The 27,967-nt window shown below is 48.2% G+C and overlaps 1 protein-coding gene across 1 annotated transcript in view; it reads right to left on the reverse strand.

The window, feature by feature from the left end:
• Positions 1-27,198, reverse strand: part of LOC139050931 (uncharacterized) — an 86,416-nt gene extending 59,218 nt beyond the window's left edge. The window contains exons 1-3 of the mRNA XM_070527793.1: positions 26,347-27,198; positions 20,896-21,139; positions 15,819-15,964 (exon numbers count right to left, since the gene is read on the reverse strand). Coding sequence (XP_070383894.1) covers positions 15,819-15,964; positions 20,896-21,033 — 284 coding nt within the window. The 5' untranslated portion in view covers positions 21,034-21,139; positions 26,347-27,198. The remainder of the gene's footprint in view (positions 1-15,818; positions 15,965-20,895; positions 21,140-26,346) is intronic.
• Between the last annotated feature and the right edge of the window lie 769 nt (positions 27,199-27,967).

Here is a 27,967-nt window from a genome sequence, read left to right on the forward strand (position 1 = left end):
TACGTCTCGGCGTTAGTGGACATCGAAGCGGCCAACTGCTATGCGGCGTTATTTGATACCCAATTTGGCATAAAAATCTGCCCCGACGATCTTGAAGATTTGTTGCTAATTGTCGAGCCCTAAAGGCACGAAACCAGGCACCACCACCAAGCACCAAGCAACAAGAAAGGTAAAAGCCTCTTAATCTTGCAGCGACTCCAACTACCTCACTCCTCAGATGGTCGTGAGCGGCTGCATATCACTGCAAATGCGCGAGCCGAGGACTGCTCAGGTAATCATTTACCAAAAGTCGGGAGGCAATGCCGGGGTGAGCTTCGATGGATACGTCTCGGCGTTAGTGGATATCGAAGCGGCCAACCGCTATGCTGCGTTATTTGATACGCAATTTGGCATAAAAATCTGCCCAGACGATCTTGAAGATTTGTTGCTAATTGTCGAGCCCTAAAGGCACGAAACCAGGCACCAGCACCAAGCACCAAGCAACAAGAAAGGTAAAAGCCTCTCAATCTTGCAGCGACTCCAACTACCTCCCTCCTCAGATGGTCGTGAGCGGCTGCATATCACTGCAAATGCGCGAGCCGAGGACTGCTCAGGTAATCATTTACCAAAAGTCGGGAGGCAATGCCGGGGTGAGCTTCGATGGATACGTCTCGGCGTTAGTGGACATCGAAGCGGCCAACCGCTATACTGCGTTATTTGATACACAATTTGGCATAAGAATCTGCCCCGACGATCTTGAAGGTTTGTTGCTAATTGTCGAGCCCTAAAGGCACGAAACCAGGCACCACCACCAAGCACCAAGCAACAAGAAAGGTAAAAGCCTCTTAATCTTGCAGCGACTCCAACCTCCCTCCTCAGATGGTCGTGAGCGGCTGCATAGCACTGCAAATGCGCGAGCCGAGGACTGCTCAGGCAATCATTTACCAAAAGTCGGGAGGCAATTCTGGGGTGAGCTTCGATGAATACGTCTCAGCGTTAGTGGACATCGAAGCGGCCAACCGCTACGCGGCATTATTTCATACTGCATTCGGGATTAAGGTCTGCCCCGACTATGTTGAAGATTAGTTGCTTGGTGTCGTGTCCTAAAGGCACGAAACCAAGCACCACCACCAAAGCACCACCCCCAGGCACCACCACCAAGCACCAAGCAACAAGAAATGTAAGTCTCTCAATCTTGCAGCGACTGCAACTACCTCCCTCCTCAGATGGTCGTGAGCGGCTGCATAGCACTGCAAATGCGCGAGCCGAGGACTGCTAAGAATATCATCTACGAAAAGTCGGGAGGCAATGCTGGAGTGAGCTTCGATGCATACGTCTCGGTATTAGTGGACATCGAAGCGGCCAACCGCTATGCGGCGTTATTTGATACTCAATTTGGCATAAAAATCTGCCCCGACGATCTTGAAGACGTGTTGCTTGGTGTCGTGCCCTAAAGGCACGACACCTAGCACCACCATCAGGCACCACCACCAAGCAACAAGAAATGTAAAAGTCTCTCAATCTTGCAGCGACTCCAACTACTTCCCTTCTCAGATGGTCGTGAGCGGCTGCATAGCACTGCAAATGCGCGAGCCGAGGACTGCTAAGGATATCATTTACCAAAAGTCGGGAGGCAATGCTGGAGTGAGCTTCGATGCATACGTCTCGGTATTAGTGGACATCGAAGCGGCCAACCGCTATGCGGCGTTATTTGATACTCAATTTGGCATAAAAATCTGCCCCGACGATCTTGAAGACTTGTTGCTTGGTGTCGTGCCCTAGAGGCACGAAACCAAGCTCCACCACCAGGCACCACCACCAAGCACCAAGGAAGAAAGGTAAAAGCCTCTTAATCTTGCCGCGACTCCAACTACCTCCCTCCTCAGATGGTCGTGAGCGGCTGCATAGCACTGCAAATGCGCGTGCCGAGGACTGCTCAGGTAATCACTTACCAAAAGTTGGGAGGCAATGCTGGGGTGAGCTTCGATGAATACGTCTCGGCGTTAGTGGACATCGAAGCGGCCAACCGCTACGCGGCATTATTCCATACTGCATTTGGGATTAAGGTCTGCCCCGACAATCTTGAAGATTTGTTGCTTGGTGTCGTTCCCTAAAGGCACGAAACCAAGCACCACGACCAAGCACCAAGCAAAAAGAAAGGTAAAAGCCTCTTAATCTTGCAGCGACTCCAACTACCTCCCTCCTCAGATGGTTGTGAGCGGCTGCATTGCACTGCAAATGCGCGTGCCGAGGACTGCTCAAGTAATCATTTACCAAAAGTCGGGAGGCAATGCCGGGGTGAGCTTCGATGCATACGTCTCGGCGTTAGTGGACATCGAAGCGGCCAACCGCTATGCGGCATTATTCGATACTCCATTTGGCACAAAAATCTGCCCCGACAATCTTGAAGATTTGTTGCTAATTGTCGAGCCCTAAAGGCACGAAACCAGGCACCAGCACCAAGCACCAAGCAACAAGAAAGGTAAAAGCCTCTTAATCTTGCAGCGACTCCAACCTCCCTCCTCAGATGGTCGTGAGCGGCTGCATAGCACTGCAAATGCGCGAGCCGAGAAGGACTGCTCAGGCAATCATTTACCAAAAGTCGGGAGGCAATGCTGGGGTGAGCTTCGATGAATACGTCTCGGTATTAGTGGACATCGAAGCGGCCAACTGCTATGCGGCGTTATTTGATACTCAATTTGGCATAAAAATCTGCCCCGACGATCTTGAAGACTTTTTGCTTGGTGTTGTGCCCTAAAGGCACGAAACGAAGCACCACCACCAGGCACCACCACCAAGCACCAAGCAACAAGAAAGGTAAAAGCCTCTTAATCTTGCAGCGACTCCAACCTCCCTCCTCAGATGGTCGTGAGCGGCTGCATAGCACTGCAAATGCGCGAGCCGAGGACTGCTCAGGCAATCATTTACCAAAAGTCGGGAGCCAATGCTGGGGTGAGCTTCGATGGATACGTCTCGGCGTTAGTGGACATCGAAGCGGCCAACCGCTACGCGGCATTATTTCATACTGCATTCGGGATTAAGGTCTGCCCCGACAATCTTGAAGATTTGTTGCTTGGTGTCGTGCCCTAAAGGCACGAAACCAGGCACCAGCACCAAGCACCAAGCAAGAAGAAAGGTAAAAGCCTCTTAATCTTGCAGCGACTCCAACTACCTCCCTCCTCAGATGGTCGTGAGCGGCTGCATAGCACTGCAAATGCGCGAGCCGAGGACTGCTCAGGCAATCATTTACCAAAAGTCGGGAGCCAATCCTGGGGTGAGCTTCGATGGATACATCTCGGCGTTAGTGGACATCGAAGCGGCCAACCGCTACGCGGCATTATTTGATACTGCATTCGGGATTAAGGTCTGACCCGACTATCTTGAAGATTTGTTGCTTGGTGTTGTGCCCTAAAGGCACGACACCAAGCACCACCACCAAAGCACCACCACCAGGCACCACCACCAAGCAACAAGAAAGGTAAAAGCCTCTTAATCTTGCAGCGACTCCAACTACCTTCCTCCTCAGATGGTCGTGAGCGGCTGCATAGCACTGCAAATGCGCGAGCCGAGGACTGCTCAGGAAATGATTTACCAAAAGTCGGGAGGCAATGCTGGGGTGAGCTTCGATGCATACGTCTCGGCGTTAGTGGACATCGAAGCGGCCAACCGCTATGCGGCGTTATTTGATACCCAATTTGGCATAAAAATCTGCCCCGACGATCTTGAAGATTTGTTGCTTGGTGTCGTGCCCTAAAGGCACGACACTAAGCACAACCACCAAAGCTCCACCACCAGGCACCACCACCAAGCACCAAGCAAGAAGAAAGGTAAAAGCCTCTTAATCTTGCAGCGACTCCAACTACCTCCCTCCTCAGATGGTCGTGAGTGGCTGCATAGCACTGCAAATGCGCGAGCCGAGGACTGCTCAGGTAATCATTTACCAAAAGTCGGGAGGCAATGCCAGGGTGAGCTTCGATGGATACGTCTCGGCGTTAGTGGATATCGAAGCGGCCAACCGCTACGCGGCATTATTCCATACTGCATTTGGGATTAAGGTCTGCCTAGACGATCTTGAAGATTTGTTGCTTGGTGTCGTGCCCTAAAGGCACGAAACCAAGCACCACCACCAAGCACCAAGCAACAAGAAAGGTAAAAGCCTCTTAATCTTGCAGCGACTCCAACCTCCCTCCTCAGATGGTCGTGAGCGGCTGCATAGCACTGCAAATGCGCGAGCCGAGAAGGACTGCTCAGGTAATCACTTACCAAAAGTCGGGAGGCAATGCCGGGGTGAGCTTCGATGGATACGTCTCGGCGTTAGTGGATATCGAAGCGGCCAACCGCTACGCGGCATTATTCCATACTGCATTTGGGATTAAGGTCTGCCTAGACGATCTTGAAGATTTGTTGCTTGGTGTCGTGTCCTAAAGGCACGAAACCAGGCACCAGCACCAAGCACCAAGCAACAAGAAAGGTAAAAGCCTCTTAATCTTGCAGCAAACGGGCAAACGACGTCTTCGCTTGGTCGAGAAGTGCTCGGATGAGTCTTGTGGTAATACGGTTGACCTTGCACCTTGCTCCTCACGGCATGGACGTCGCCATAATCCTGTGTGCTCTCCATGTGATCAACGTTGAGAGCTGCCATCTCTGCTGCTAACGCTATATCTTCGGCTTCTTTCAGCGTCAGCGAAGGTCTGGCCAAAAGCTTCCGACGAACGCCGGCATCACGTAGACCACAAACAAGTCTGTCTCGTAGCATCCTGTCCCGCGCTTCGCCAAAGTTGCAACTGCAGGCCTTCTTCCGAATTTCCACAATGAAGTCCTTCGTTGACTCGTCGGGACGCTGGCATCTGGTGAAGAACTTGTAAGACTCCGCTATTTCGTTGCCCTGTGGCGCAAAGTGTTCTGCCAGCAGTTCAAGCAGCTTCTCATAGGTAAGGTCCTGAATCTTCGCCGGCGCGCACCGTACTGTTATTATGCCGACTGTTGCCGTGCTTAAGGCTGCCGTTAGCAGGGCTCGTCGTTTCTTCGAGTCGACGATATCATAGGCTTCAAAGTAAGACTGCAGACGCACCTGGTAGGCATCCCAACTGTCTTCCGTTTCGTCGAAACCCGGTGGTCCGGCATGAGCCGCCATGGAGCAGGCACGGCCCGGTGGTGGGCAGCCTCGTCGCCACTGAAGTAACTCGAGAAGCAGTTGCCAAAGAACGAACGCTTTATTGAAGGTTAGTGTTGCTTTTATAGTCCTTATCTTATGACGTCAGCCGCAGCCACTGCCGATTCACAAGAGGCATGGCCGGTGAATCTAACAACAAATACGTGTCAGCGGCGCATGCTGATTCACAACAGACTCCAACTACCTCCCTCCTCAGATGGTCGTGAGCGGCTGCATATCACTGCAAATGCGCGAGCCGAGGACTGCTCAGGTAATCATTTACCAAAATTCGGGAGGCAATGCCGGGGTGAGCTTTGATGGATACGTCTCGGCGTTAGTGGATATCGAAGCGGCCAACCGCTATGCTGCGTTATTTGATACGCAATTTGGCATAAAAATCTGCCCAGACGATCTTGAAGATTTGTTGCTAATTGTCGAGCCCTAAAGGCACGAAACCAGGCACCAGCACCAAGCACCAAGCAACAAGAAAGGTAAAAGCCTCTTAATCTTGCAGCGACTCCAACTACCTCCCTCCTCAGATGGTCGTGAGCAGCTGCATATCACTGCAAATGCGCGAGCCAAGGACTGCTCAGGTAATCATTTACCAAAAGTCGGGAGGCAATGCTGGGGTGAGCTTCGATGCATACGTCTCGGCATTAGTGGACATCGAAGCGGCCAACCGCTATGCTGCGTTATTTGATACGCAATTTGGCATAAAAATCTGCCCAGACGATCTTGAAGATTTGTTGCTAATTGTCGAGCCCTAAAGCCACGAAACCAGGCACCAGCACCAAGCACCAAGCAACAAGAAAGGTAAAAGCCTCTTAATCTTGCAGCGACTCCAACTACCTCCCTCCTCAGATGGTCGTGAGCAGCTGCATATCACTGCAAATGCGCGAGCCGAGGACTGCTCAGGTAATCATTTACCAAAAGTCGGGAGGCAATGCCGGGGTGAGCTTCGATGGATACGTCTCGGCGTTAGTGGATATCGAAGCGGCCAACCGCTACGCGGCATTATTCCATACTGCATTTGGGATTAAGGTCTGCCTAGACGATCTTGAAGATTTGTTGCTTGGTGACGTGCCCTAAAGGCACGAAACCAAGCACCACCACCAAGCACCAAGCAACAAGAAAGGTAAAAGCCTCTTAATCTTGCAGCGACTCCAACCTCCCTCCTCAGATGGTCGTGAGCGGCTGCATAGCACTGCAAATGCGCGAGCCGAGAAGGACTGCTCAGGCAATCATTTACCAAAAGTCGGGAGGCAATGCTGGGGTGAGCTTCGATGCATACGTCTCGGCATTAGTGGACATCGAAGCGGCCAACCGCTATGCTGCGTTATTTGATACGCAATTTGGCACAAAAATCTGCCCCGACGATCTTGAAGATTTGTTGCTAATTGTCGAGCACTAAAGGCACGAAGCCAGGCACCAGCACCAAGCACCAAGAAAGGTAAAAGCCTCTTAATCTTGCAGCGACTCCAACCTCCCTCCTCAGATGGTCGTGAGCGGCTGCATAGCACTGCAAATGTGCGAGCCGAGGACTGCTAAGAATATCATCTACGAAAAGTCGGGAGGCAATGCTGGAGTGAGCTTCGATGCATACGTCTCGGCGTTAGTGGACATCGAAGCGGCCAACCGCTACGCGGCATTATTCCATACTGCATTCGGGATTAAGGTCTGCCTAGACGATCTTGAAGATTTGTTGCTTGGTGTCGTGCCCTAAAGGCACGACACCAAGCACCACCACCAGGCACCACTACCAAGCACCAAGCAACAAGAAAGGTAAAAGCCTCCTAATCTTGCAGCGACTGCAACTACCTCCCTCCTCAGATGGTCGTGAGCAGCTGCATAGCACTGCAAATGCGCGTGCCGAGGACTGCTCAGGTAATCATTTACCAAAAGTCGGGAGGCAATGCCGGGGTGAGCTTCGTCTCGGCGTTAGTGGACGTCTCGTTAGGCACGTCTCGGCGTTAGTGGACATCGAAGCGGCCAACCGCTACGCGGCATTATTCCATACTGCATTCGGGATTAAGGTCTGCCTAGACGATCTTGAAGATTTGTTGCTTGGTGTCGTGCCCTAAAGGCACGACACCAAGCACCACCACCAGGCACCACTACCAAGCACCAAGCAACAAGAAAGGTAAAAGCCTCCTAATCTTGCAGCGACTGCAACTACCTCCCTCCTCAGATGGTCGTGAGCAGCTGCATAGCACTGCAAATGCGCGTGCCGAGGACTGCTCAGGTAATCATTTACCAAAAGTCGGGAGGCAATGCCGGGGTGAGCTTCGATGCATACGTCTCGGCGTTAGTGGACATCGAAGCAGCCAACCGCTACGTGGCATTATTCGATACTCCATTTGGCACAAAAATCTGCCCCGACGATCTTGAAGATTTGTTGCTTCGTGTCGTGCCCTAAAGGCACGAAACCAAGCAACACCACCGAGCACCAAGCAACAAGAAAGGTAAAAGCCTCTTAATCTTGCAGCGACTCCAACCTCCCTCCTCAGATGGTCGTGAGCGGCTGCATAGCACTGCAAATGCACGAGCCGAGAAGGACTGCTCAGGCAATCATTTACCAAAAGTCGGGAGGCAATGCTGGGGTGAGCTTCGATGGATACGTCTCGGCGTTAGTGGATATCGAAGCGGCCAACCGCTACGCGGCATTATTCCATACTGCATTTGGGATTAAGGTCTGCCCCGACAATCTTGAAGATTTGTTGCTTGGTGTCGTGCCCTAAAGGCACGACACTAAGCACAACCACCAAAGCTCCACCACCAGGCACCACCACCAAGCACCAAGCAACAAGAAAGGTAAAAGTCTCAATCTTGCAGCGACTGCAACTACCTCCCTCCTCAGATGGTCGTGAGCGGCTGCATAGCACTGCAAATGCGCGAGCCGAGGACTGCTCAGGCAATCATTTCCCCAACGTCGGGAGGCAATGCTGGGGTGAGCTTCGATGGATACGTCTCGGCGTTAGTGGACATCGAAGCGGCCAACCGCTACGCGGCATTATTCCATACTGCATTCGGGATTAAGGTCTGCCCCGACGATCTTGAAGATTTGTTGCTTGGTGTGGTGCCCTAAAGGCACGACACCAAGCACCACCACCAAAGCACCACCACCAGGCACCACCACCAAGCACCAAGAAAGGTAAAAGTGTTGTGAACATATCCCTGAATGTTTAAGGAGTGCAGCCAGATCTGTCTCATGTTTCTACCTCTATTATATACAAAGTTACAAAAGTTCAAAGTTGTAAATTGAGATGTGAACTTTTTCTTGTTGTGGCTTCCTCAAAATTTCTATGTTTCAAGGTGCAGAAACATAGTATTATTGACTAGCTTCACTCCTTGGGTGCCTAGCTATCAGATAAAGCAAAAAATATTCAAATCAGATGATTAGGAGAGAAGCTATGCCTCCCGCAAAATTGTTGATTACCAAAGAAATTGTATTGAGAAAAGTGGAAAAAACTAATGTTGCTTATCTGTATGAAAAGATTAATTGACGCTGCCTCTTTGTTTCTACATTCTATGCATCCTATAAATTCTTTGTGTTCTGCAATGAAAAGAATCTCTTGAAGTTGTATATCGTGTCCTGTTCACTCTTGGCCCTTATCTCATGTGTGTTTAGCATTGGTGAAATGTGTCTGAATTCTGGAATATGTGCAGACTAGCCCGAGTAAAGAAGGGGTGTTGTTCTTCATAATTCTCTTATTGCAGAAACTCTGACTACCTCACGCCACAAGACATCCTGAGTGGATGTGTTTCACTCCAACATCATGAGCCAGCGAGGACAGCGCAGGAAATCGTTTATCAGCACTCGGGAGGCAATAATGTCGTTAGCTTTGACTCGTACGTGTCGGCCCTTCTGGACATCGAAGCGGCAAACCGCTACACTGCATTTGCCCAAACCACACTGGGAATTAAGCTCTGCCCCGATGAATTCGAAGATTTGTTGCTTGGTGTCATGCCCTAAAGGCATGACACCAAGCACCACCACCAAAGCACCAAGCAACAAGAAAGGTAAAAGTGTTGTGAACATGTCCCTGAATGTTCAAGGAGTGCAGCCAGATCTGTCTCATGTTTCTACCTCTATTATATCCGAAGTTACAAAAGTTCAAAGTTGTAACTTGATATGTGACCTTGTTCTTGTTTTGGCTTCCTCAAAATTTCTGTATGTTTCAAGGTGCAGAAACATAGTATTATACACAAGCTGCACTCCTTGGTTGCCTAGCTATCAGACAAAGCAAAAATTATTCAAATCAGACGATTAGGAGAGAAGCTATGCCTCCCACAAAATTGCCGATTGCCAAGAAAACTGTATTGAGAAAAGTGGAGGAAACTAATCACCATGAGAAAAAAGCATTTTATTCTATTGCATGCATGAAATTGGCATAGCCAATGGCTCAAAAGGCTCCAGGGGAATAATCAGGATGGGGTTTTCCTCGCTGACTCCGTTTCGCAGCTGCTTGAAAAGCTGCCGAGGACGCTTGCTTTCTCTCTGCACTAGCAATGCGGCGACAGTCGTTTCACTGGCCCTCTGACTACCTTTAGAGGTCTGTTCTAATTGCAACTCTCTCAATATGCTTGAGCTGGCCTCGTGGGTGCCAAGGTTGAAGCGCATCACTTCCTCTGCAACTGCTGCCTCAACTGCAAACAATGAAGAATTTTTGTCTTTAGGAACAAGGCTCCAAATCGCAGAGCGCAGTGCCTCATTGGCATTCTGCGTCTGCCGTCGCTGGCACCGTTGTAGCAGTTTTTGTCAGCCAGGCGCTCACACTGGATGCAGTGCATTGGTGACCACTTCTGCCAGGTTGTACCTGCTTTTTGGTGGTGGCTCATTTTTTGCCATGGCAGAGTTATACTTGCACCACGAGTTCGGACCATGCGGGCAGAAGTTGTGATTGGGCCCCTCCTTCGTCGATGCAATATGATAGAATGTGCCCCATACAGCATTGTGCCTTTTGTCAACATCTCCAGCAAAAGACTTGATCGCCCGTCCATAATAGCTGGAGATCTTTGTGATCAGGTCTCCAGTCAGCCGTCCTTTGCCACTAATGCGCTGTCCAGGTTCATCAGACTTGGGCTTTTGCACAAGTTTACGAAGTGCCGTGCCCATGCGCTTCTGCACATGATTTGTGCAGTCATCCTTTTTAACTGCAATAAAGCCATAAACTTTGGCTTCTTCAATAGCATTAAAGGACCTGCTGTCCCCATCACAGAGCATGGTGGTATACCTGAGGCCATGTAGTGAGTGAGAGTGAACGTTGAAACAGTATCTTCGCTGCCTCAACTTCCATTTGGCCTGCCTTGCAGCTTGTGTTTTTTTGGCAAGAGTGTTTTGCCTTCCATTCAGCATAACCTGGGCTTTCTGGTTTTGGTCCACACTCGCAGCTGAGGCAGAAATTGGAGAGGACCACATAATCAAGCGCATACCCCGAGAACAGCTCAACTACAGTGGCCACCCCAATGTGAGATGTGTGGCCTCTGGTGTACCATGTGCCGTCAAAACAAATGGCAATGTTGCCCGGGTTTCCGAAATTTAGCTCTTTGTAAAGCTCTTTTGCGGCAGCGGCACACTTTTCCAAGTTCTCTGTGCATGCTCTGGTTGCTGCTGGGTTCAGCTTGCTTTTCAAATAATGCTGGTATGTCTTGTTATGAATACTTCTGTGGGACACTCCTATTGCGGAAAAAATCATTTAGGGCACTCTGCCCATTTCCCGTGCTCTGCACAGCATGCGCCGCAAGATTTGTTTCAAATAGATTGCAGTTCGCCGATCCCGCAATTCGTCGCGAGCTCCAACAAAGTTCCCCACAATTGCTGCACAACACTTTCAGTTTCACGGCTATGCCGTACTCGCGCGTGTCCCTTTCAATAGTCAGGGCACCACCGCACACTCGGCAAACAGCAACTTCCAACAAGATGTTCACGGCGTCCATGTCTACAATCGTATACGTCGTGGAAGAACTCTCGGCACTGCACTCACTTGCGAGGCACTTCGTTTTTCGTTCTATTGCCGAAACTGACATGAGTTCAGAAATTCCCTACTGCGCTCGCTGCTCCCGGACGGCACAATCTGCGTTCGTCAAAAAAGTTGAATCAAGTTTTGCGCGTTGGGGCTGCACGGCTCCGTCGTCCTGCGGGGCCGCTATCGCAACTGCCGGGGCAACGTCCATGACGTCCGCGTCGTTTGCCAGCGCGTCTTCCGTCGTTGTCAAACTCTCTGCTGAGGCTGTTATCGCAACTGTCGGGGCAACATCCAAGGCGTCCGCGTCGGCTGCCGGCACGCATTTTGTCGATGTCGAGCTCTCTTCTGCTGTTTCAACGCTCGCTATCGTCCCCATTGACGGCAGCGGTACAACTCTCATCTTCACGGCACATTTTCGTCGTTTCTTTCCGAACTGGTACACGGTGCGGAACTTCTGATAGTCGTTAGGCATAGCGCTCGCCAGAGATAGATGACAGCCTATGACAAGATGGCGACAACCTTGTTTGTGCCAGGCGCCCGAGGCGCCATCGAAACTGCTAACAGCCAATGACAAGCCACCATTTTGTCACATGTCGGCTGCGGACCAATCAGACTGCAAGATTTCATATTTCTTTCTTTTTTGACACCCTGCGCAGCGTAGATTTGAATGCTCGCGCTTGGCGGGAAAGAAAGCCCGAAGGATGCATTTTCGAAGGAGACCAATATGGCCGGGCTCCGGTGAATGGTTGCGAACTTACGAACGGCGCCAAATTGGCTACTTTGGGGCGTTTCTCGCGCATCTAACTCGCGCGGTCGCATTGCTTTTTAGCAAAACTATGCGTTTTTAATTGCTAATTTTTTGTGAGAAGGCGCAGAATGATGTGCTGAATGCTATCATAGCAAAATAGAAAAATCGACTTTTTCGTAATTTTTCCGTCTTCAAGACCCGTGTGCCCCCTTAAACCTCGATATAACAAAGTTGGCAAAATTGACAATTTGCTTCGTTATATCGAAATTTAATTGTATGGAAAGTCAACCTTTTATGCAAATAAGTACAGTCACCGATCTATTTTTCTTGCAAGGAAAGAGGCCCAAAAATCTTCCGAATAATCAGGCAACCGAAGAAAGGAAATTTGAATGAGAACACAATTCATTTGAATGAATTTGTGAGTCGGCGGCGAATGATACGGTTTCATGCCACATCGACGATATCTCCATATCAGCGGTACGAATTGATCGAAACGAGTCGCACTTTCACATCCACTCCGCCCCCGTGGCTGATGGCGTCGCCCCGTGCGCTAGCAGCGGGGAAGGAATGCTTCCTCTGCCTCACACTTCAACGGGCCTTCAAAATTTCAGATTACGCAACCTCCAATACTAAATGTGCGGGAAGACAGCTTACATGAAGTCACGCCTACTCATTAGATATGCGGTAGATTACATCTAAAGCAGGGTATTCGAGATTAGAGAACTAATCCATACCTTGACTGAGAAAGGACACCACGTGACATTTCAGTGGCTTTCAAGTTACTGCGGTATTATAGGAAACGAACACGCTGATAATGCTGCTCGGTCGGCTCTTCAAGGTGACGAAGAGGAGCTGATCAAGGACAGATGCCGCAAGAAAACTTCGAATGCTCAGCCGTGATATCATGTTCTCCTTGTGGAATGCAGGAAGTTTTCAATACAACCGGCTGCACAACCTAGACTCTTCTCTACGCCTTTGCATTCCAGCTGGACTCTGCCATCACGAAGCTACCCTGCTCTGTCGAATATGGCTAGGGGTGGCGTTCACCAAGTCTTTTGCTTTCCGAATCGGATGGGCCGACGACGCCTCGTGTGATAACTGTGGTACAAGGAGACTCTTCAGCACCTTCTCTGTGACTGTCCTCGCTATTATTTACAGAGACGATCACTCGCAAACGTGATAGGGGGCTTTGACCGAAAACCTCTAACAGAGGAACTTATATTAAAATGCCGCCATCGCAGCAGAGGGCAACAAGGGCACTGTTGCAGTATCAAAGGGCTACAGAATTGGACAAGTGACTGTAGCATGAACAGATGTTCATAGTGCTGCAAGTGCTACTGTGCTGTGGCATTGTGCGGCGATAGTGACCAACTGTGATTGTATGTCCATGCTCCTTTCTTTCTTTATCTCTACTTTGTTATCATTTTACCTCTTCCTCCCCTCTTTCCAAAGCATAGGGCAGCAAACCGGATCTTCCCCTCGGGTTAACCTCCCTGCCTTTCCACTTTCCTCTGTCTCTCTCTCTCTAAAGCAGGGTGCGCGGATGCATAAGTGCTCAGCTGCGCTTACAGCCACGTGCAGCCATGCCGGAGATGCATGCCAACTTACCCCCCCTTCCCCCACCCAAGCACTTGATCCTGTTACTTCGAGCTTGCTCCCTTCCCTCTTTCCCTTTGCTTGCACGGGGAGGTGGTATTCATGAAGCCACCATCTTTATTATCGCACCCTCGCACACACTCGCACCTAAAGCACACAGTGTGCAGGGTGCAATAGGATCTTATCACACTTTGACTTTATGCGTAACGTGACGCTTGCTCTTATCAACGTAACATGACGGTTGCTCTTATCACGTGGCGAGCGATTCGGGAGGCATGTTTGCAAGCAGCCGCTTGTAATTCAATCCTTAGACCATCTGCGTCCGTGGAAGTTTCCACTTATTGTCCCGGTATTCCATTGTGGCAGCAGTGAAATTTCGTTACATTGAAATCACGTACAAACACACTTCATTATATTGAGGTTCTAAATACATGGCACTCTATGGACAAGAGGTTAAAAAAATTGTTTGTTATATCCAAAATTTCGTTATATTAACGTTCATTATATCGAGGTTTAACTGTGCTGTCTACGACGGCCAGCGCATCGGCCCAGACAAAGATAACTCCTTCTGCGCTCCCGCATCAGCAATGGAATCCCAACCAGCAACTACATGTGTTGAGTCTTGCAACACCGCATAATGGCGCCTCGACTACATCGACCGTAGATATAAAAAGACTGCTACACCAACATCCACCCATTGGGCACATCAGCTGGCATTGAAGTGGCGTTGTGTCAAACCTGTTACTGCTCTTTGTACAGGTTGGTGACAATTATTCTACAGTTAATGCCGACCAACGCGACACATCGCCAACAGCTCTTTTGAAAAGCGCAAAATTGGAAACATTAGAACCAAGACGGTATCACGAAAGGCTGAAGCTACTCTATCTTGTATATAATAACAAGTTGGCAACAGAAAAAAGTAAGTACATAAAACCAATATTGTGCCGTGAAACGCATTCGTCTCACCCTACGAAAGTTACTGAACACCTCTGCCATACCAATATATACAAGCATTCTTTCTATCCTCATACGACTAACGACTGGAATAATTTACCACCGGAGATTCTCGAAAGGGCTGATCTGAAATCGTTTGTTCGTGCCCTGCCTGCACCGTCTTGCCGACAATTCTACTTTGGTTTACTTTGTTCTAACCCCCATGCACTCAGAGTAACTGCTTTAACTCCCATTCAACTTGTCGCTTTCATAATAAATATGCTCGCGTTTACTTATTATTGCCCTCGGCATTATTTGCTGCACTGTGCCTGGCATCTGCACGTCGCTTTTGTCTGTGAGGTTGTGCGAAGTTGTTTTACTTATTATTGCATATTACGTTTTTGTACAGTTTGTGTATCGGCTCAGCCATTTTTATTATGTTACATAAGTGGTAGGTGCTACTCCTACGGTGCTTAGGTGCTGTATCATATTGCTGTAGTACTATATATCTTTGTTTTGAATTGTGTATCATTCAGGCTTTCGTTATATACAATTGTTACTTTTCTTCATTGCTTATTTTTTTTTCACTGCAGTAAGATTAGCTCTACATTTTATTCTGTTCTGTATTTTCTGTGTTACGTTAATTACAATGTGTCACTCATCCGTGCCTAAAATAAAGTCTGGCATTCAGATTGGCAGTATTTCCTTAAATAAGTAACTAAACAAATAAATAAATAACTGCATAAACTTTTTGTTAAATAAACCTCGTGTTACTGTAAATGCTGCCACCAAAATTTGAAGGATTTCTAATAGAAGTCTTCAGTTGCTTTTGTCAATATGTCTGTTCGCCAACCTTTAGCGTAACGTTAGCTGGGCTTACTGAAGTACTTCTTGACATCCATGGCTACAAGACGTTTTCATCAAGACAGCTGCTAGACTTTTGAATTATCCGTTCAGATCTTTTAGACATCAAATAGTTGCTTCAGTGTTACATGAGTAGAAACTGCACGGCGCTATATGCTACAACATTGGGCTAGTACAACATAATCACCATCCTTGAGGGCACCTATGTTTCCCACTTATCTACTACAGAGGGGGTAGGGAGCAGAGGTGCCTCCTCTACAAAAAGGAGAAACTTGCTTTACATGTGCACAGGTGGGCCACTGAGCTGATGTGTATTCAACGCCCGAAGAGAAGAGGCGCCGAGGCCCTAAACCTGGCAGAGAACCACCAATGCAATCCAACATGTGCTCTCTCTGACAAGGAGCACCCCACTGGAGACAGAAAATCCCCAGATAAGTTTTGAACACCTTACCTGGTCGAGAAGAGGGCATGGGAGAAGACCCAGCAACAGCAATCAAGAGCAGAAGAGAAACCCAGCCATTCAAGGGAGAGCACGAGTGACCCCCAAGTTGGGGCTAGCAGAAGCCACTCCCACTCCTACCTGAGACCTCCCACCAACAGAGGCGACAGCAGGCCCCGGTCCCAATCGAGGTCCAAGTTTAGGCCCAGGTTCGGATCGAGGTCGCCACCGGAGTTGTCGCACGGTCCCAACAGTGCCAATGAGGGGAACAACATGAACAAGAAGACCTGGGTAGACATGACCTCCGGCAACTCAGTAGCTGGTCAGACAAAGCATTAGAGCAGGAAGTGACACAAATTATGAAATTGCCAGAGCTAGCGACACATTATAATGTAAAGCACAGAGATGAGATACATCGCTCAGTAAAGAGAACGCCAAGCTACAGCAAGCCAAATGCACAGCTTGCGAGGCGCCAACGCCCATCAGAGCGCCAACCCCGCAAAACATGCCAATGGCACCACTACAGAAGCATAAAGCAGCAGAGGAGCCCGAATCTATCAGAGACATGTTCCCCAAACTCGCTAAGACAAGGTAGCAGCAATATGGCAAAATCAAATCTTAATTAACACGTACAGAGGCCCGAGTAGCCGCAGTTGAAGCCAAGACCAGTGAAATGGCCTCGCGCACAACAGCACTTGAAGTTTTCATTACAAAAATAAGACCAGTAGGAGCAGGCTCAATTATGGCAAAGCGCTAAAACCGAATGATTTCTGAAGAAAGAAACAAAGCACCCGGGGGAGGTCAATAAGTTGAAAATGGCTCCGAATAAAAAAATATGTCTAGCAATGGAACTGTGGCAGGTATCACCAGAAACGAGGAAGCCTGCTAGAGTTTATCAAAACGCTAGATAGAAAGGACATGCCAGATGTTATTGCACTTCAACGAATGCGGGGCCTGTCAAAATTGTCGGGATACAAGTCACACATCATTACGCTAGTACAAAGGAATCTAGCATCGATTGAACAAGACACTGTGGTATCAGGCATCGATCACATGCTAATTGAGATAAATCACAACAAAAATGATGAAGGCAGCATCTTCTTTTTGAACATCTGTAGCAGCCCAAGGCATAAAGTGAGGACAGAGCCGCTTTAAGAAAACTTGTTGCTGAGCTAGTTGGTTCCTGACTTAAGAACAAAGGTTACGGCGCTAAGCAGACGAGGATGAAGGGAGACACAAGACACATACGGGCTCCAACTTCCAACTGTTCGAAGTTGGTGCCTGTATGCGTCGTTTGTCTCACTTTGTCCTCATATGCTTAGCACCGTAACCTTTGTTTTTAAATAGAACCACTATTTTGGAAATCTCTAGAAATAGCAAAGAGGCAGACTTTGGTAGCCGTGGGCAACTTTGATGCAGAGAACATGGCATGGGGCTACCCGCCATGAGACCGCCAAAGTGTGCAACCTATGTCTTGACGCTCAGCAGGCAGGCTCTATACCGGCCACTGACCCCCGCCATTTCCCTTGAGAACAGGAAATGGCATATGCGCAGACACCACGCCATATTTCACATTCATTAGCACGAACGACTCAAAATGGAGTAACACAAAGGAGTACTTGGGCAGTGATCCCTTCATTACAGCCACAAAAATACACTGGGCCACCCATAAAAAGAGAAGACGAAGTTGGGAATCGCTGAATGGGATACTTTCTGCAAAATTCAGGGGTTATAGCAGATTAGACAATTACACACATAGACACATGGACACATTCACTCAAACACAGCCTAATGAAGGCCACCAAATTTATCCTAGGGGAAGCAGATAGCAAATTACTTCACATGTGGGAAGCCAAAAAGAGCTTACAGAAATGATGGAAATGACAATTATTAAACAGAACACAATGCAGAGGCATAGCCAAATTAGAGAATGAAATAGAGGACCAAGTACACAGGATCACTAGACAGAATTGGAAAAACACATGCCATAAGGTGGAAAGCCGATTGGCATTAGCCAAAACGTGGCACATGCTTAGCTTTCACTTGCACTCAACAAGCAGCAAAAGCACGCAGAGGCCCGACTTGAATGTCAATACGCACAATTACGCAGGAGTTAGTTAAGGAAATTAAAGACCGATACATTGGTGACACGACAAAGGAAAGTCTGAAGCCATAGACAGGCAAAGAGAACATAGCACTAGACACCCCCATCATGAAAGCCGAGGTCTGGGTGGAAGTCAGTAGCCTACACACAGGGTCGGTACCGGGCTCCAACAGAGTGACCAAAACGATGCTCAGAAACTTAGACGAGGTATCAATCTCGGCCCGGCAAACTCCCAAAGCAGTGGAAGACTGCCCAAGCTGTCATGATATCCAAGCTGGGAAATCAACAGAACATGTCGATCTAACAAAACTGAATAATTGCACGATGCTGCAGATCAAGCATAAGATCCTGGAGCTGCAAGGCAAGAAAGCAATCTTGAGCCTTGACCTGACTAAGGCTTCTGACATCATCTCACAGAAGGCAGTTCTACAGAGCCTCCAAATATTAGGCATGGTCCAGAGGACTTATCAGTACACTGAGGACTTTCTCTCAGATTACACTGCACAAATTACACTAAAAGCAATTAAGTCAGACGAAATAGAGCTGGGAAGCAACGGCACACGGCAGGGCTGCCTTCTCACCCTTCTTATTCAATGTAGCGCTAACTGGGCTACCTGGGAAATTACACAAGGTTGAAGGGCTGAGGCACACAATATATGCAGATGACATCATACTATGGGCAGCTCAAGGTAACGAGGGCCAAATGGAGAAAACAAGAAGCCATTGATGAGGTAGAGGCATACGTAACGACAAGAGGACTGGGCGCTGTTGCAGTGGACACTGACGGGGAGCCCCTGGTTGACAGCACTGTGGTGAAAGACAACCCCACCAACCTAGCAGAAGAGGCAGACATTGCAATGGTAATTGCCTCTACTTATTCCAGAAGCATCATTAGCAGCTCTAAGAGGGCCAAACGCAACTTTGCCAGAGGACAAATATCTCCACAGGCACTAAGAACCCTAATGATCGGCTCCAGTTATCGATCAATACTAATTATATGGGCACCAGCACACTCCTCCCTCACCTGGAATGAGGCCGTTCATCACGTAGCGCGAGGACTCGCATGCCGAGCAGATGAGCCAGTCCCCAATGGGGCCGAGGAGTGACCGCATGGTGACCAATACAGAAATTACAAATCACTACAAATATGAGAGGTGCTGGTAGCGCCCGCGCAGACCCATCACTCACCAAGAAGCAAGCTGTGGCCTGGCATCTCCTACAAATACCTACCCATAGCCAGTCGCCTACAGCTATTGCTACCCGAGCCAATAATCAGAATTATGTATATTCTGCAATGAAAAATTCAACTTAGATCATATGACATAGGCCTGCCCAAGAAAAAGCTAGGTAACATGTCCAGCATTGACCAGTGGGAGACCTCGCTGCTCAGCTTGAACCCAGAGCAACTTGGGGTCATCCAGCCCGCTGAAGACTCCTCCAGGACCCAAAGGCTCCTGGCCAATGACAAGGCCCGGGGCTACAAGGCCTCCTAAAAAAGCTGGACAATAAAAATGTTTTTTCCTTTCCTGTAGCTCCTGCACACATTTAGAGGTAGTGCGCCCCACGCTCCTTCACCAAGCCCTGCTTGGACTTTGGTAGTAGTATCACCCCATTCCCGTTGGCCAGGAAATGAATGAGAACAAGAGCTTCTGGTGGGCATACTAGCTCAGGCTGACCTCTCTGCCTTCCTTCAAATAAATTATCTCTGTCTCTATGCATATGCCACTGCTTTTACCTATATTTAAAGGGGCCCTGAACCACTTTTTTACTGAAGTGGAAGAAGGCACTCGAAGTGAAAATAGGCTATTTTCTAATACTGTGCCACAAAAAGTACTTGAATGCGTTCAGCAGAAGCGGAGTTATTGGCAATGAAACACGGCCTTCGCTATGCTTCCGTTCCTTCTTCGATGCCTTGTACTGCAAAGGCTACGGTGCAGTGAGGCATACCCACAACGTTCCGCCTTCTAAATGTCACCGTGGTGCGCAGTTAAAATTTAGTTTTGGATGTTAACGTCGACGCCACAACTTCCACCTTTACTGCCTACGATGAGCTAAGCATAAGCCAAGCGCAGTTGTCCTCAGCGAACCGCAGTGCACTTAGACTGGTGGCAGCACCCCGCGATGGCCACTGTATCTACGCCATGTAGCCGACCACAGCTTGCCATCAGCTATTGGCCAATAGCAGCTGTCTAAGGGAATGATGAAATAAAGCATCCAGAAGAGAGTGAAGAAAGGCCTTTCACTGAAAAGAGAGTGTTTGCAAGAAAGGTGACTTTGTGATCCACTTGCATATGACAGCTAAGCTTGGCTGAAGTGTTCACAGCAGCGTATGCTAGCCACGAACTATGTTATTTCACCAAACGCAAAGGGTGGAGCTGGGCCCCTTCAAAAGGCATATCAAGACGACTTTCTGAACATAAATGTTCAAAAAGAAAGATTCCCTTAAGCATATGCAGTCATGTGTCGTGCCCTTCTCGACATGCAAAAATATTCTCTCTGGGAAGATGTCCGAATAGTAATGCTCGGCATGCTTACATGTGCCACATATTTTGCAGCACCCATTGGGAACTTTTTCAACTACTGATACTTGTACTTTGTTGCCTCTGTATACAAGCACAGCATTTTTGTTTTCAGCGGCAAAGTTGAACGAATTCACACATACATGTTGTGGTGCAAAGCAACCGAGAGAATAGCAATAATTTCCCCATGTACATCTCACGGAAAGAAAACTCGCATCAGTTCAGAAAATCTGAAGACGGTCTTGGTGTCGATGATAAATACAGTCTGCACTAAGAAGAACGAGTACATGCATGTCTACACAAATTCTCTTTCGCACGGTGGACAAAATGCACATATACTTGGTGATCGGAATGGCAAAACAAGTAATGTTCGTGACTTCAAAGGGCTGATCCTCGTCTGGCCCTCGACACCCTGGCAAATTTGGAGGGTACATACTGGAGCAAAAACTTGAAAGACCCCTTCAGCTATAGTAGCTAATTCAGTGCCTTATAGATGAGAAAAGCGAAGCATTTTCTGGATGGTCACACTTTCCATAGAGCAGAATGGGTAGCAAACAAAAATAATAAATGAGAAATCTTGTTTCATAAAACTTACAGAGTCCATGATCTCCATTTTTCCATGCTCCTCCACATTCTTCGAAAATGTGGCGATGTAACGCCTGTGAAAGACGCGCCTGGCCCTGCCATTAGCTTCATGAGTCTCCTCGGGGTTCCAGTCCACAGGTTGCCCCATGTGCCTTCCGCAAAGGCACCATAAACGTCAAGAGGTTCGGCAAACACGCTCGGCGCCTCTCTGTGCGCAAGGAGATTTTCGCACAGAATGGATTCGTTCATGGAAGCTGCACAATGAATTTGAGCCACAAATTGGACATTAGTCTCAGAGAAAACCAGGCCGCATGGCATGTCTGAATCAGCAGGACATGTCTGCAGAAATAACTTAAATAAATGGATCACTTCAAATATTAAACACTGGTAAAAATTACTGGTCTCTGACTGCTTCCCTGCACTTCTTAGTTTTGATAAGATGACAGACACTGGTTAGCAGAACAAACATGCAACAATGGAATGAATGCACAGACATGACAAGTCAGCCACAATCATAATTGGCTCTCATATTGAAGTCTGCAGTCATAAAAAAAGGCCAGACATCAAATGTGAGAAGAAAAAGAATGCATGAATAATAATAATAAAAAAAACATGCCAATGCACTAGTTATATATGTACACTATAGAACCATAAAACAACTGCAAAATTGTGTATCAGACGTACAATCAACAACTTCCTGAAGCAGTTTGTTCCACGTAGTAACTGCATAAGGGAAAACTGTATCTGAAAAACATCAGTGACGTCTTATTTTACGGTTTTCCAGACACTATCACTATTTGTTTTTGAAATAATATGCAGAGGAGATAGGTAGGTTTCTGCAGAGATACCAATTTTGTTGAAGTAATATAACCAAGCAGTTCAAGCTTATCCTGTCGGCACTTAGACAACTATGTCGTCAGGCACTAAACGGCAAACAATTTCTCCTACAAATGTTATTGATGCCGGGCCTCAGTCCTGGTGCTGTAAATGACAGGTGTAGGAAGTGAAGTAGCCATTGAAAGGTGCACCTGTTGCAAGAAATATACATCGTATGCATGTACGTCATTCAGTGATATTCCATGACTTCCAGTCTACGGCAGCGCCATCTTGGGGAACCTATAGGCCTATGAGCGCACCTGTTGATAAGGTACCCCAAGAAGGCGGAAGCAGACGACCGCAGCGGATGTGACGTCACGTGAATACTATGTATAAGCAGCAGAAGGAGTCTCACAAAAATGAGACACCTTTTCCAGAAGTCCATGCTTCTGCAAATTTTTCAGCCATCTCGAGGTGAAATGTACAATAAAAGGTGACGGAAGGCGAAATCTGATGCATGTTGCATTCAGCCAGTTCTTCCACATTCTTCAACACGGAACACCAGAGGCAGCTAGCAGACCTTTGCAACTGGAAAACAGGAACTTATATTTGATGAACTGCCACTTCCAGTAAAGAAGCACCGGCAACGACCAGGAGCTATAAAAACAAGGCTGACAAAGTTGCATAAAAACAGAGAGAGTACGCTAACATTATGGTAAACGTGGTTCCGCTGCATGCACGAAGACAGTCTTTGCCTCATCTGAAAACATTCTGCTTGAGTGCATGCTCTGTTGCCATAGCTCCACGGGGTCACCATTTCCACAGAAGCATGGTCACACACACACTGCACGTTAATGTAGACGAAAAGCCAGCTGAGTAAACATGTTTGTTCTATATCCAGTCACACGCTGTCGAAGGCTCGACTGGTTGCCATCTTCTCAACCTCGTGGTCGCAATTAATGTTGCTCTACAGCTTATATAATGGTCTAGGGCCATAAATTACTTGACTACGTTCACTTTTCTTAGATTTACCTACAGGGTGCTACATTTGTTGCGACACATCGACGTGCTTTCGTTCACGCGAATCTCGGTGCCGTATGCATTGATAACCAACACGTGGACACGGAGTAAAAAAAAGTTACGTAATTCTTCGTCAATCTCTCACGCGATCAGTGATCTGTTTGCGACTGTCACAATTTCCTTCATTACTGTTGTGACAAAAACGCTACTAATGAGCCTAGAGCAGTCCGTGGGTCGTATTCTGCGACCATCAATTTCGGTGATAGTATCACTGTCAAGCGTGCACTGATTGGCTGCATGGTTGACCTCTACGTCATGCATGAAGGCAGTAGTATTGCCAAGGCGACCATCGCAGCTAGAATACATCCCCAAGCTGCCAACGCTGTGAAACCAGACTATGCTCCGTTCCATGCATAGCAGTCAATGCTGTGAAAGCTACGCAAGGAGTTTGGTCAAGAAAAGTTACCACTCCGCGTATTCCGTCTACCTTTGGCGAGCGAACACCAACAGCGTTCGCTCGCGCGAGCATGCACGTGAGGCTCTTTCGCAATGGATTGCAAATAAAAAACCTGAAAGGAACAACAAAAATATAAATGATCTATCTAAAACAAGGCATTAGCTGCCGTATACCACTGTGTGTTTGTTACTAAAGATTAAAACTTGTTTCATTCAATACTGGGGCCTATATAATAAATTAACAGTTGCACGCAACCAGGGTAAAAATTGATGCAGAACCCACGCACTGTGGGAATCGGTGTAAGCGAAACTTTCAGTGCTGGATGCCTTGATTGACGGTAATTAGTGATGTCGATGGCTAAAGCTTAATTTCATTTAGGCTAAGACGAGAGTGGTGGGCTGATGTTAAACGTTACCTTGAGTGCACCACTGCTCTTTTTCTGCGTAGTGCATAGAACACACAAGGAGAGGTGTTTGCTTGAGGCGCTCTGCACCATATTTTACAACCTCTCCGAGGGTTGAGTCTTTTCCTCACATGGCACATCGCATTGTGGCAAAAGTATTAAACTTGAATTGGATTATGGGGCTGTGCGTGTCAAAATCACACTCGAATTATGAGGCAAGCAAGCTGCAGTGGCGGGCTCTGGATTAATTTTGACACCATGATGTTCTTTAACGCGTACCAAAATCTGAGTGCATGTGCGTTTTCTATTTCGCCCTTGTCGAAAAGCGGCTGCCATGATTGGGATCAAATCCACGACCTCTATCAATGCCATAGCCGCAAGGTTAACGTGGCGGGCACAGAAGTGTTCATTTGACAGTCGACCGCTTCCGTAGTGTCTCCTGGACCCTGCAGTGCGATTTAATTAATCTGCTTCTGCACGCCCTGCGTAAGTTGCCCACTTGACATAGTTGCACGGCATTTATTTTTCAGAAATAGCAGGAACGTACTGTACCGTACCTTGAACTTAAGCTTATCCTGTTTCCCCGCAACCCCTATCAACCGCTCTCATATACTAGCGGGGCTTCCTTGATTTCTCACGTCACCCCCCCCCTTTCTCTTATATGGAAACTGCCTCTTCTCCCTCTCCTCCTCTCTACAGTTCTGTCTGTGTCAACCCTGGCCTCGCACCTTTGTAGAAGGGGAAGCGCTGCAGTTTCTGCAATGCTTCTGAGGGGAGTCGCAGATAACTACAGAGTCAAGCGGCTAATGTGGTGATGGCCATGGAGCTCCAGAGGGCATTGTGCACATTCGATGCGGTAGGGCGAGAACGAGTTTCTCCTGTCACCTGTCCTCTCTTACTCACGCCTGTCATCTATATACACGCTCTGAACCACCACCCCCCGACGCAATCTGCTCAACAGAAGCAGCCACAGCAGCTGCAGCAGTGGGAAAGTCGAAGAAAGAGGCAAAGAAAGCTTCGCTTTAAAGGTCCATAGACCCATACCAAGTCCCATATAAAATTTTGGTTACACACTGGATGTTTTTACGTGTCCTCTATTGAGCGTTGTGCCACAAAAATTTTTCGAATCGGCTCATTAATAGCCGAGATAGAAATATTTCAGTGCAGTAATTTCAACAGGCGGGCTGCACTGCCAAGCATGACGCTCTCTCCACTCGCCCCCGGCCGTCTAGCCTTCGCAAGCGGAATTCCTTCCCTGCGTTCTCCCCTACCACACCTCGAGGATCGCGTGACGCATACGTCACAGGCCCTGCCTTTTATTTCTTTTTTTTTCTTTCTCCTCACTTGTTTTTTTTTTTTCCGGCGCTACGCATTTCCCCTGACGGCGTCGCGCGCGAGCTGTTGTCTTTGCGCGCTGTGCACAAGGAAACATGACTAGCGGTATAATTCAGACTAGCGGTAGAATTCATATACGAATACTGAGGCAGAACAAGCGGATCGCAGAGCATGATCACGCGCTGCAGAACGGTAGAAAATGGCATAATTTCGGTACCTACGCACGTGACCGCACGAGCGTGGGAACAAGCAGACGAAGCGGAAGTAGATCTCTCTTGCTTCGGTGCGAAGTAAAACAAAAAAAAAAACACGCAGACATTCCGTTTTATTATTTCTCTAAACTTCAATTCGTCAATTCAAGCAACAGATCGCACAGATAACAGATGTTGTCGAGTAATTCTCGAAGTCGCGTCACCACGAGCGACGTCACACAGCGGACACGACTACGTTGGCGCAGGAACACGAGTACGTCACTCCGGTTTGGAGCGCGGCGGCCGCGAGAAGGAAAAACGGCGTTCGGTTTGAAATTTCAGTTCTTTACGCGGCGCGTAGCGATGTAATACTTTGCAGACGCGATCGTTATCGCTCAATGTATGCTCGGCGCTTGTCAGCTCAAAATGGCCAGACCTGGTGAGGGGGCCCTTCAAAAACATCGAACTATTTCGAAGTGCGAAACGACGCCACTGCAAGAAGTCTCTCTAGCATCCACAGCGTTGACTGCTATGTATGGAACGGAGTAAAGGGGAAAACGGAGCAAAGAACGTTCTCCTGCGCTCTGACAAATTCCTGCATTTCCTGCTCCGTTCGTTCCTAGTACGTAGCGCTAGCTTGACGAAATCTACGATCCGAATTCGCAGCGAGTTGCCAGCATATGAAGCGAGCCCGGGCGATAAAGTCAGTCCGCGCGTTCCGTACATGGTTCGCCGCACGCCAACAGCGTTCGCTCGCGCAAGCATGCACGTGAGGCTTCATCATAGATATTGAAGTGATGACGTAGAAATACTTCGTCGGTTGGTGTCTGGAAGTGTCCCAGGAGTAGCTTCAATGCAGTTTTAATTGTACACTCGCCTCAGCGTCGCCTGTTCCTCCGTCGGTTCGCTCCTGTGTCTGGACATCTCTCATGAACGTCGACGCAGGCCTGAAATACGTGACGCGGCGCGCCAAGAGATTGGGGAAGTCCAGGCGTTTTAATAAAAAAAAATAAAGTGGAAGGGTATATGGGTATGAAGCCTAAATCATGCTGATACAGATTGGAGGTACTACGTCTCGCATGCGGCTTTGCCAACTCAAGTTGTTGGACAATGGTCCGGCGTTGCAGCAGGAAAAAAAAGTAGGCCTAGCGTCGGCATTCCACGGAAGCAACAAGGCAGGAAGAAGTTGCCGCAAGCGTAAGCATAATTGTAGAAGACATGTAGATGTGTCCAGCTTACATTTTTCGTTCGTGATCCTCGTCTCCCATTCATCTCGTCGTTCTTGACCAGGGGGCCACCCAAGACGCCGAAACAGAACAACGTGGGAGCTGCCGCATACCGCCGGGCGACGAACATAGGCGAGTGAAGAACCCGGAAGACGCCTAGTGCAACGTTCGACCGTTCGACTGTCTTGACTCTAATTGGTTGCGCATAGCACAGGCGCTCGAGGCCAGGCGGCGCCCCCGAGGGCTTGACATTAGAGTCAGTGGTTTCAGTTCCAGTTACTCTACGTGACATTGCCGCTCGGCCTGTACAAGTACACCACAGTTTTGCCGGCGTAACCAGGAAGACCACTAGTCCAACGTTCGACTGTCTCGACATGTCTCGACTCTAAATGGTTGCGCACAGCACAGGTGCTCGAGGCCAGGCGGCGCCCCCGACGGCTTGACATTAGAGTCAGTGGTTCCAGTTACTCTACGTGACATGGCCGCTCGGCCTGTACAAGTACACCACAGTTTTGCCGGAGTAACCAGCAAGACCCCTAGTCGAACGTTCGACTGTCTCGACATGTCTCGACTCTAATTAGTTGCGCACAGCACAGGCGCTCGAGGCCAGGCGGCGCCCCCGACGGCTTGACATTAGAGTCAGTGGTTCCAGTTACTCTACGTGACATTGCCGCTCGGCCTGTGCAAGTACACCACAGTTTTGCCGGCGTAACCGGGAAGACCACTAGTCGAACGTTCGACTGTCTCGACTCTAATTGGTTGCGCACAGCACAGGCGCTCGAGGCCAGGCGGCGCCCCCGACGGCTTGACATTAGAGTCAGTGGTTCCAGTTCCAGTTACTCTACGTCACAATGCCGCTCGGCCTGTACATGTACACCACAGTTTTGCCGGCGTCGGCGTATTTTCCTACATAAACTTTACTGCGGAGAGGGGAGGAAAAAGCTCTAGAAGGAGGTGGGCGAAAGAAAGTGGGAAAATTTGTCGGCGTATCTATCTTTGCGAGATGACATGGTGACTTTATTTGCGATTAGCAACCTATATCATGATGGACTACTTTTATAACTTGCGATGAAGTTGAAGCGGCCTTGCAAGTCATGAACCGAGGGAAACGGCAGGAGAGGATGAAATATAACAGTCCATTTAATCAAACATGGAGGAGATATCATGCTTAAAAAGTCCGAGGCCTCTTAAAATGCAATGCTTCACAAGTTCAAGTGTACCAGAGAACTGGAAGAATGCCAACATTATACTAATCCATAAGAACGGAGAAGTTAAAGAATTGAAAAATTATAGTCCATTAGCTTGCTTTTAGTATGGTAAAAATATTCACCAAGATCACTTCCAATAGAATCAGAGCAACACTTGACTTCAATCAAGGCTGGCTATAGGGATATTCTACAATGAATCACATCTATGTCATAAATCAGTTGAGAAATCTGCGGAGTGCAATCAACGTCTACATATGGTTTTCACGAATTATGGAAATGCATTTGATTCAGTAAAGGTACCAGAAGTCAAGTAGGGGCATTGCTCTATCAAGGAGTACAGGAGGCATACGTGAATAATATCTTAGAAAATATCTACACAGATTCACAGATATACTTTGGTTCTCCACAAGAAGAGTAGAAGGGCAG

This window comes from Dermacentor albipictus, chromosome 10 (genome assembly GCF_038994185.2).
Source record: "Dermacentor albipictus isolate Rhodes 1998 colony chromosome 10, USDA_Dalb.pri_finalv2, whole genome shotgun sequence".
NCBI lineage: Eukaryota > Metazoa > Arthropoda > Arachnida > Ixodida > Ixodidae > Dermacentor > Dermacentor albipictus.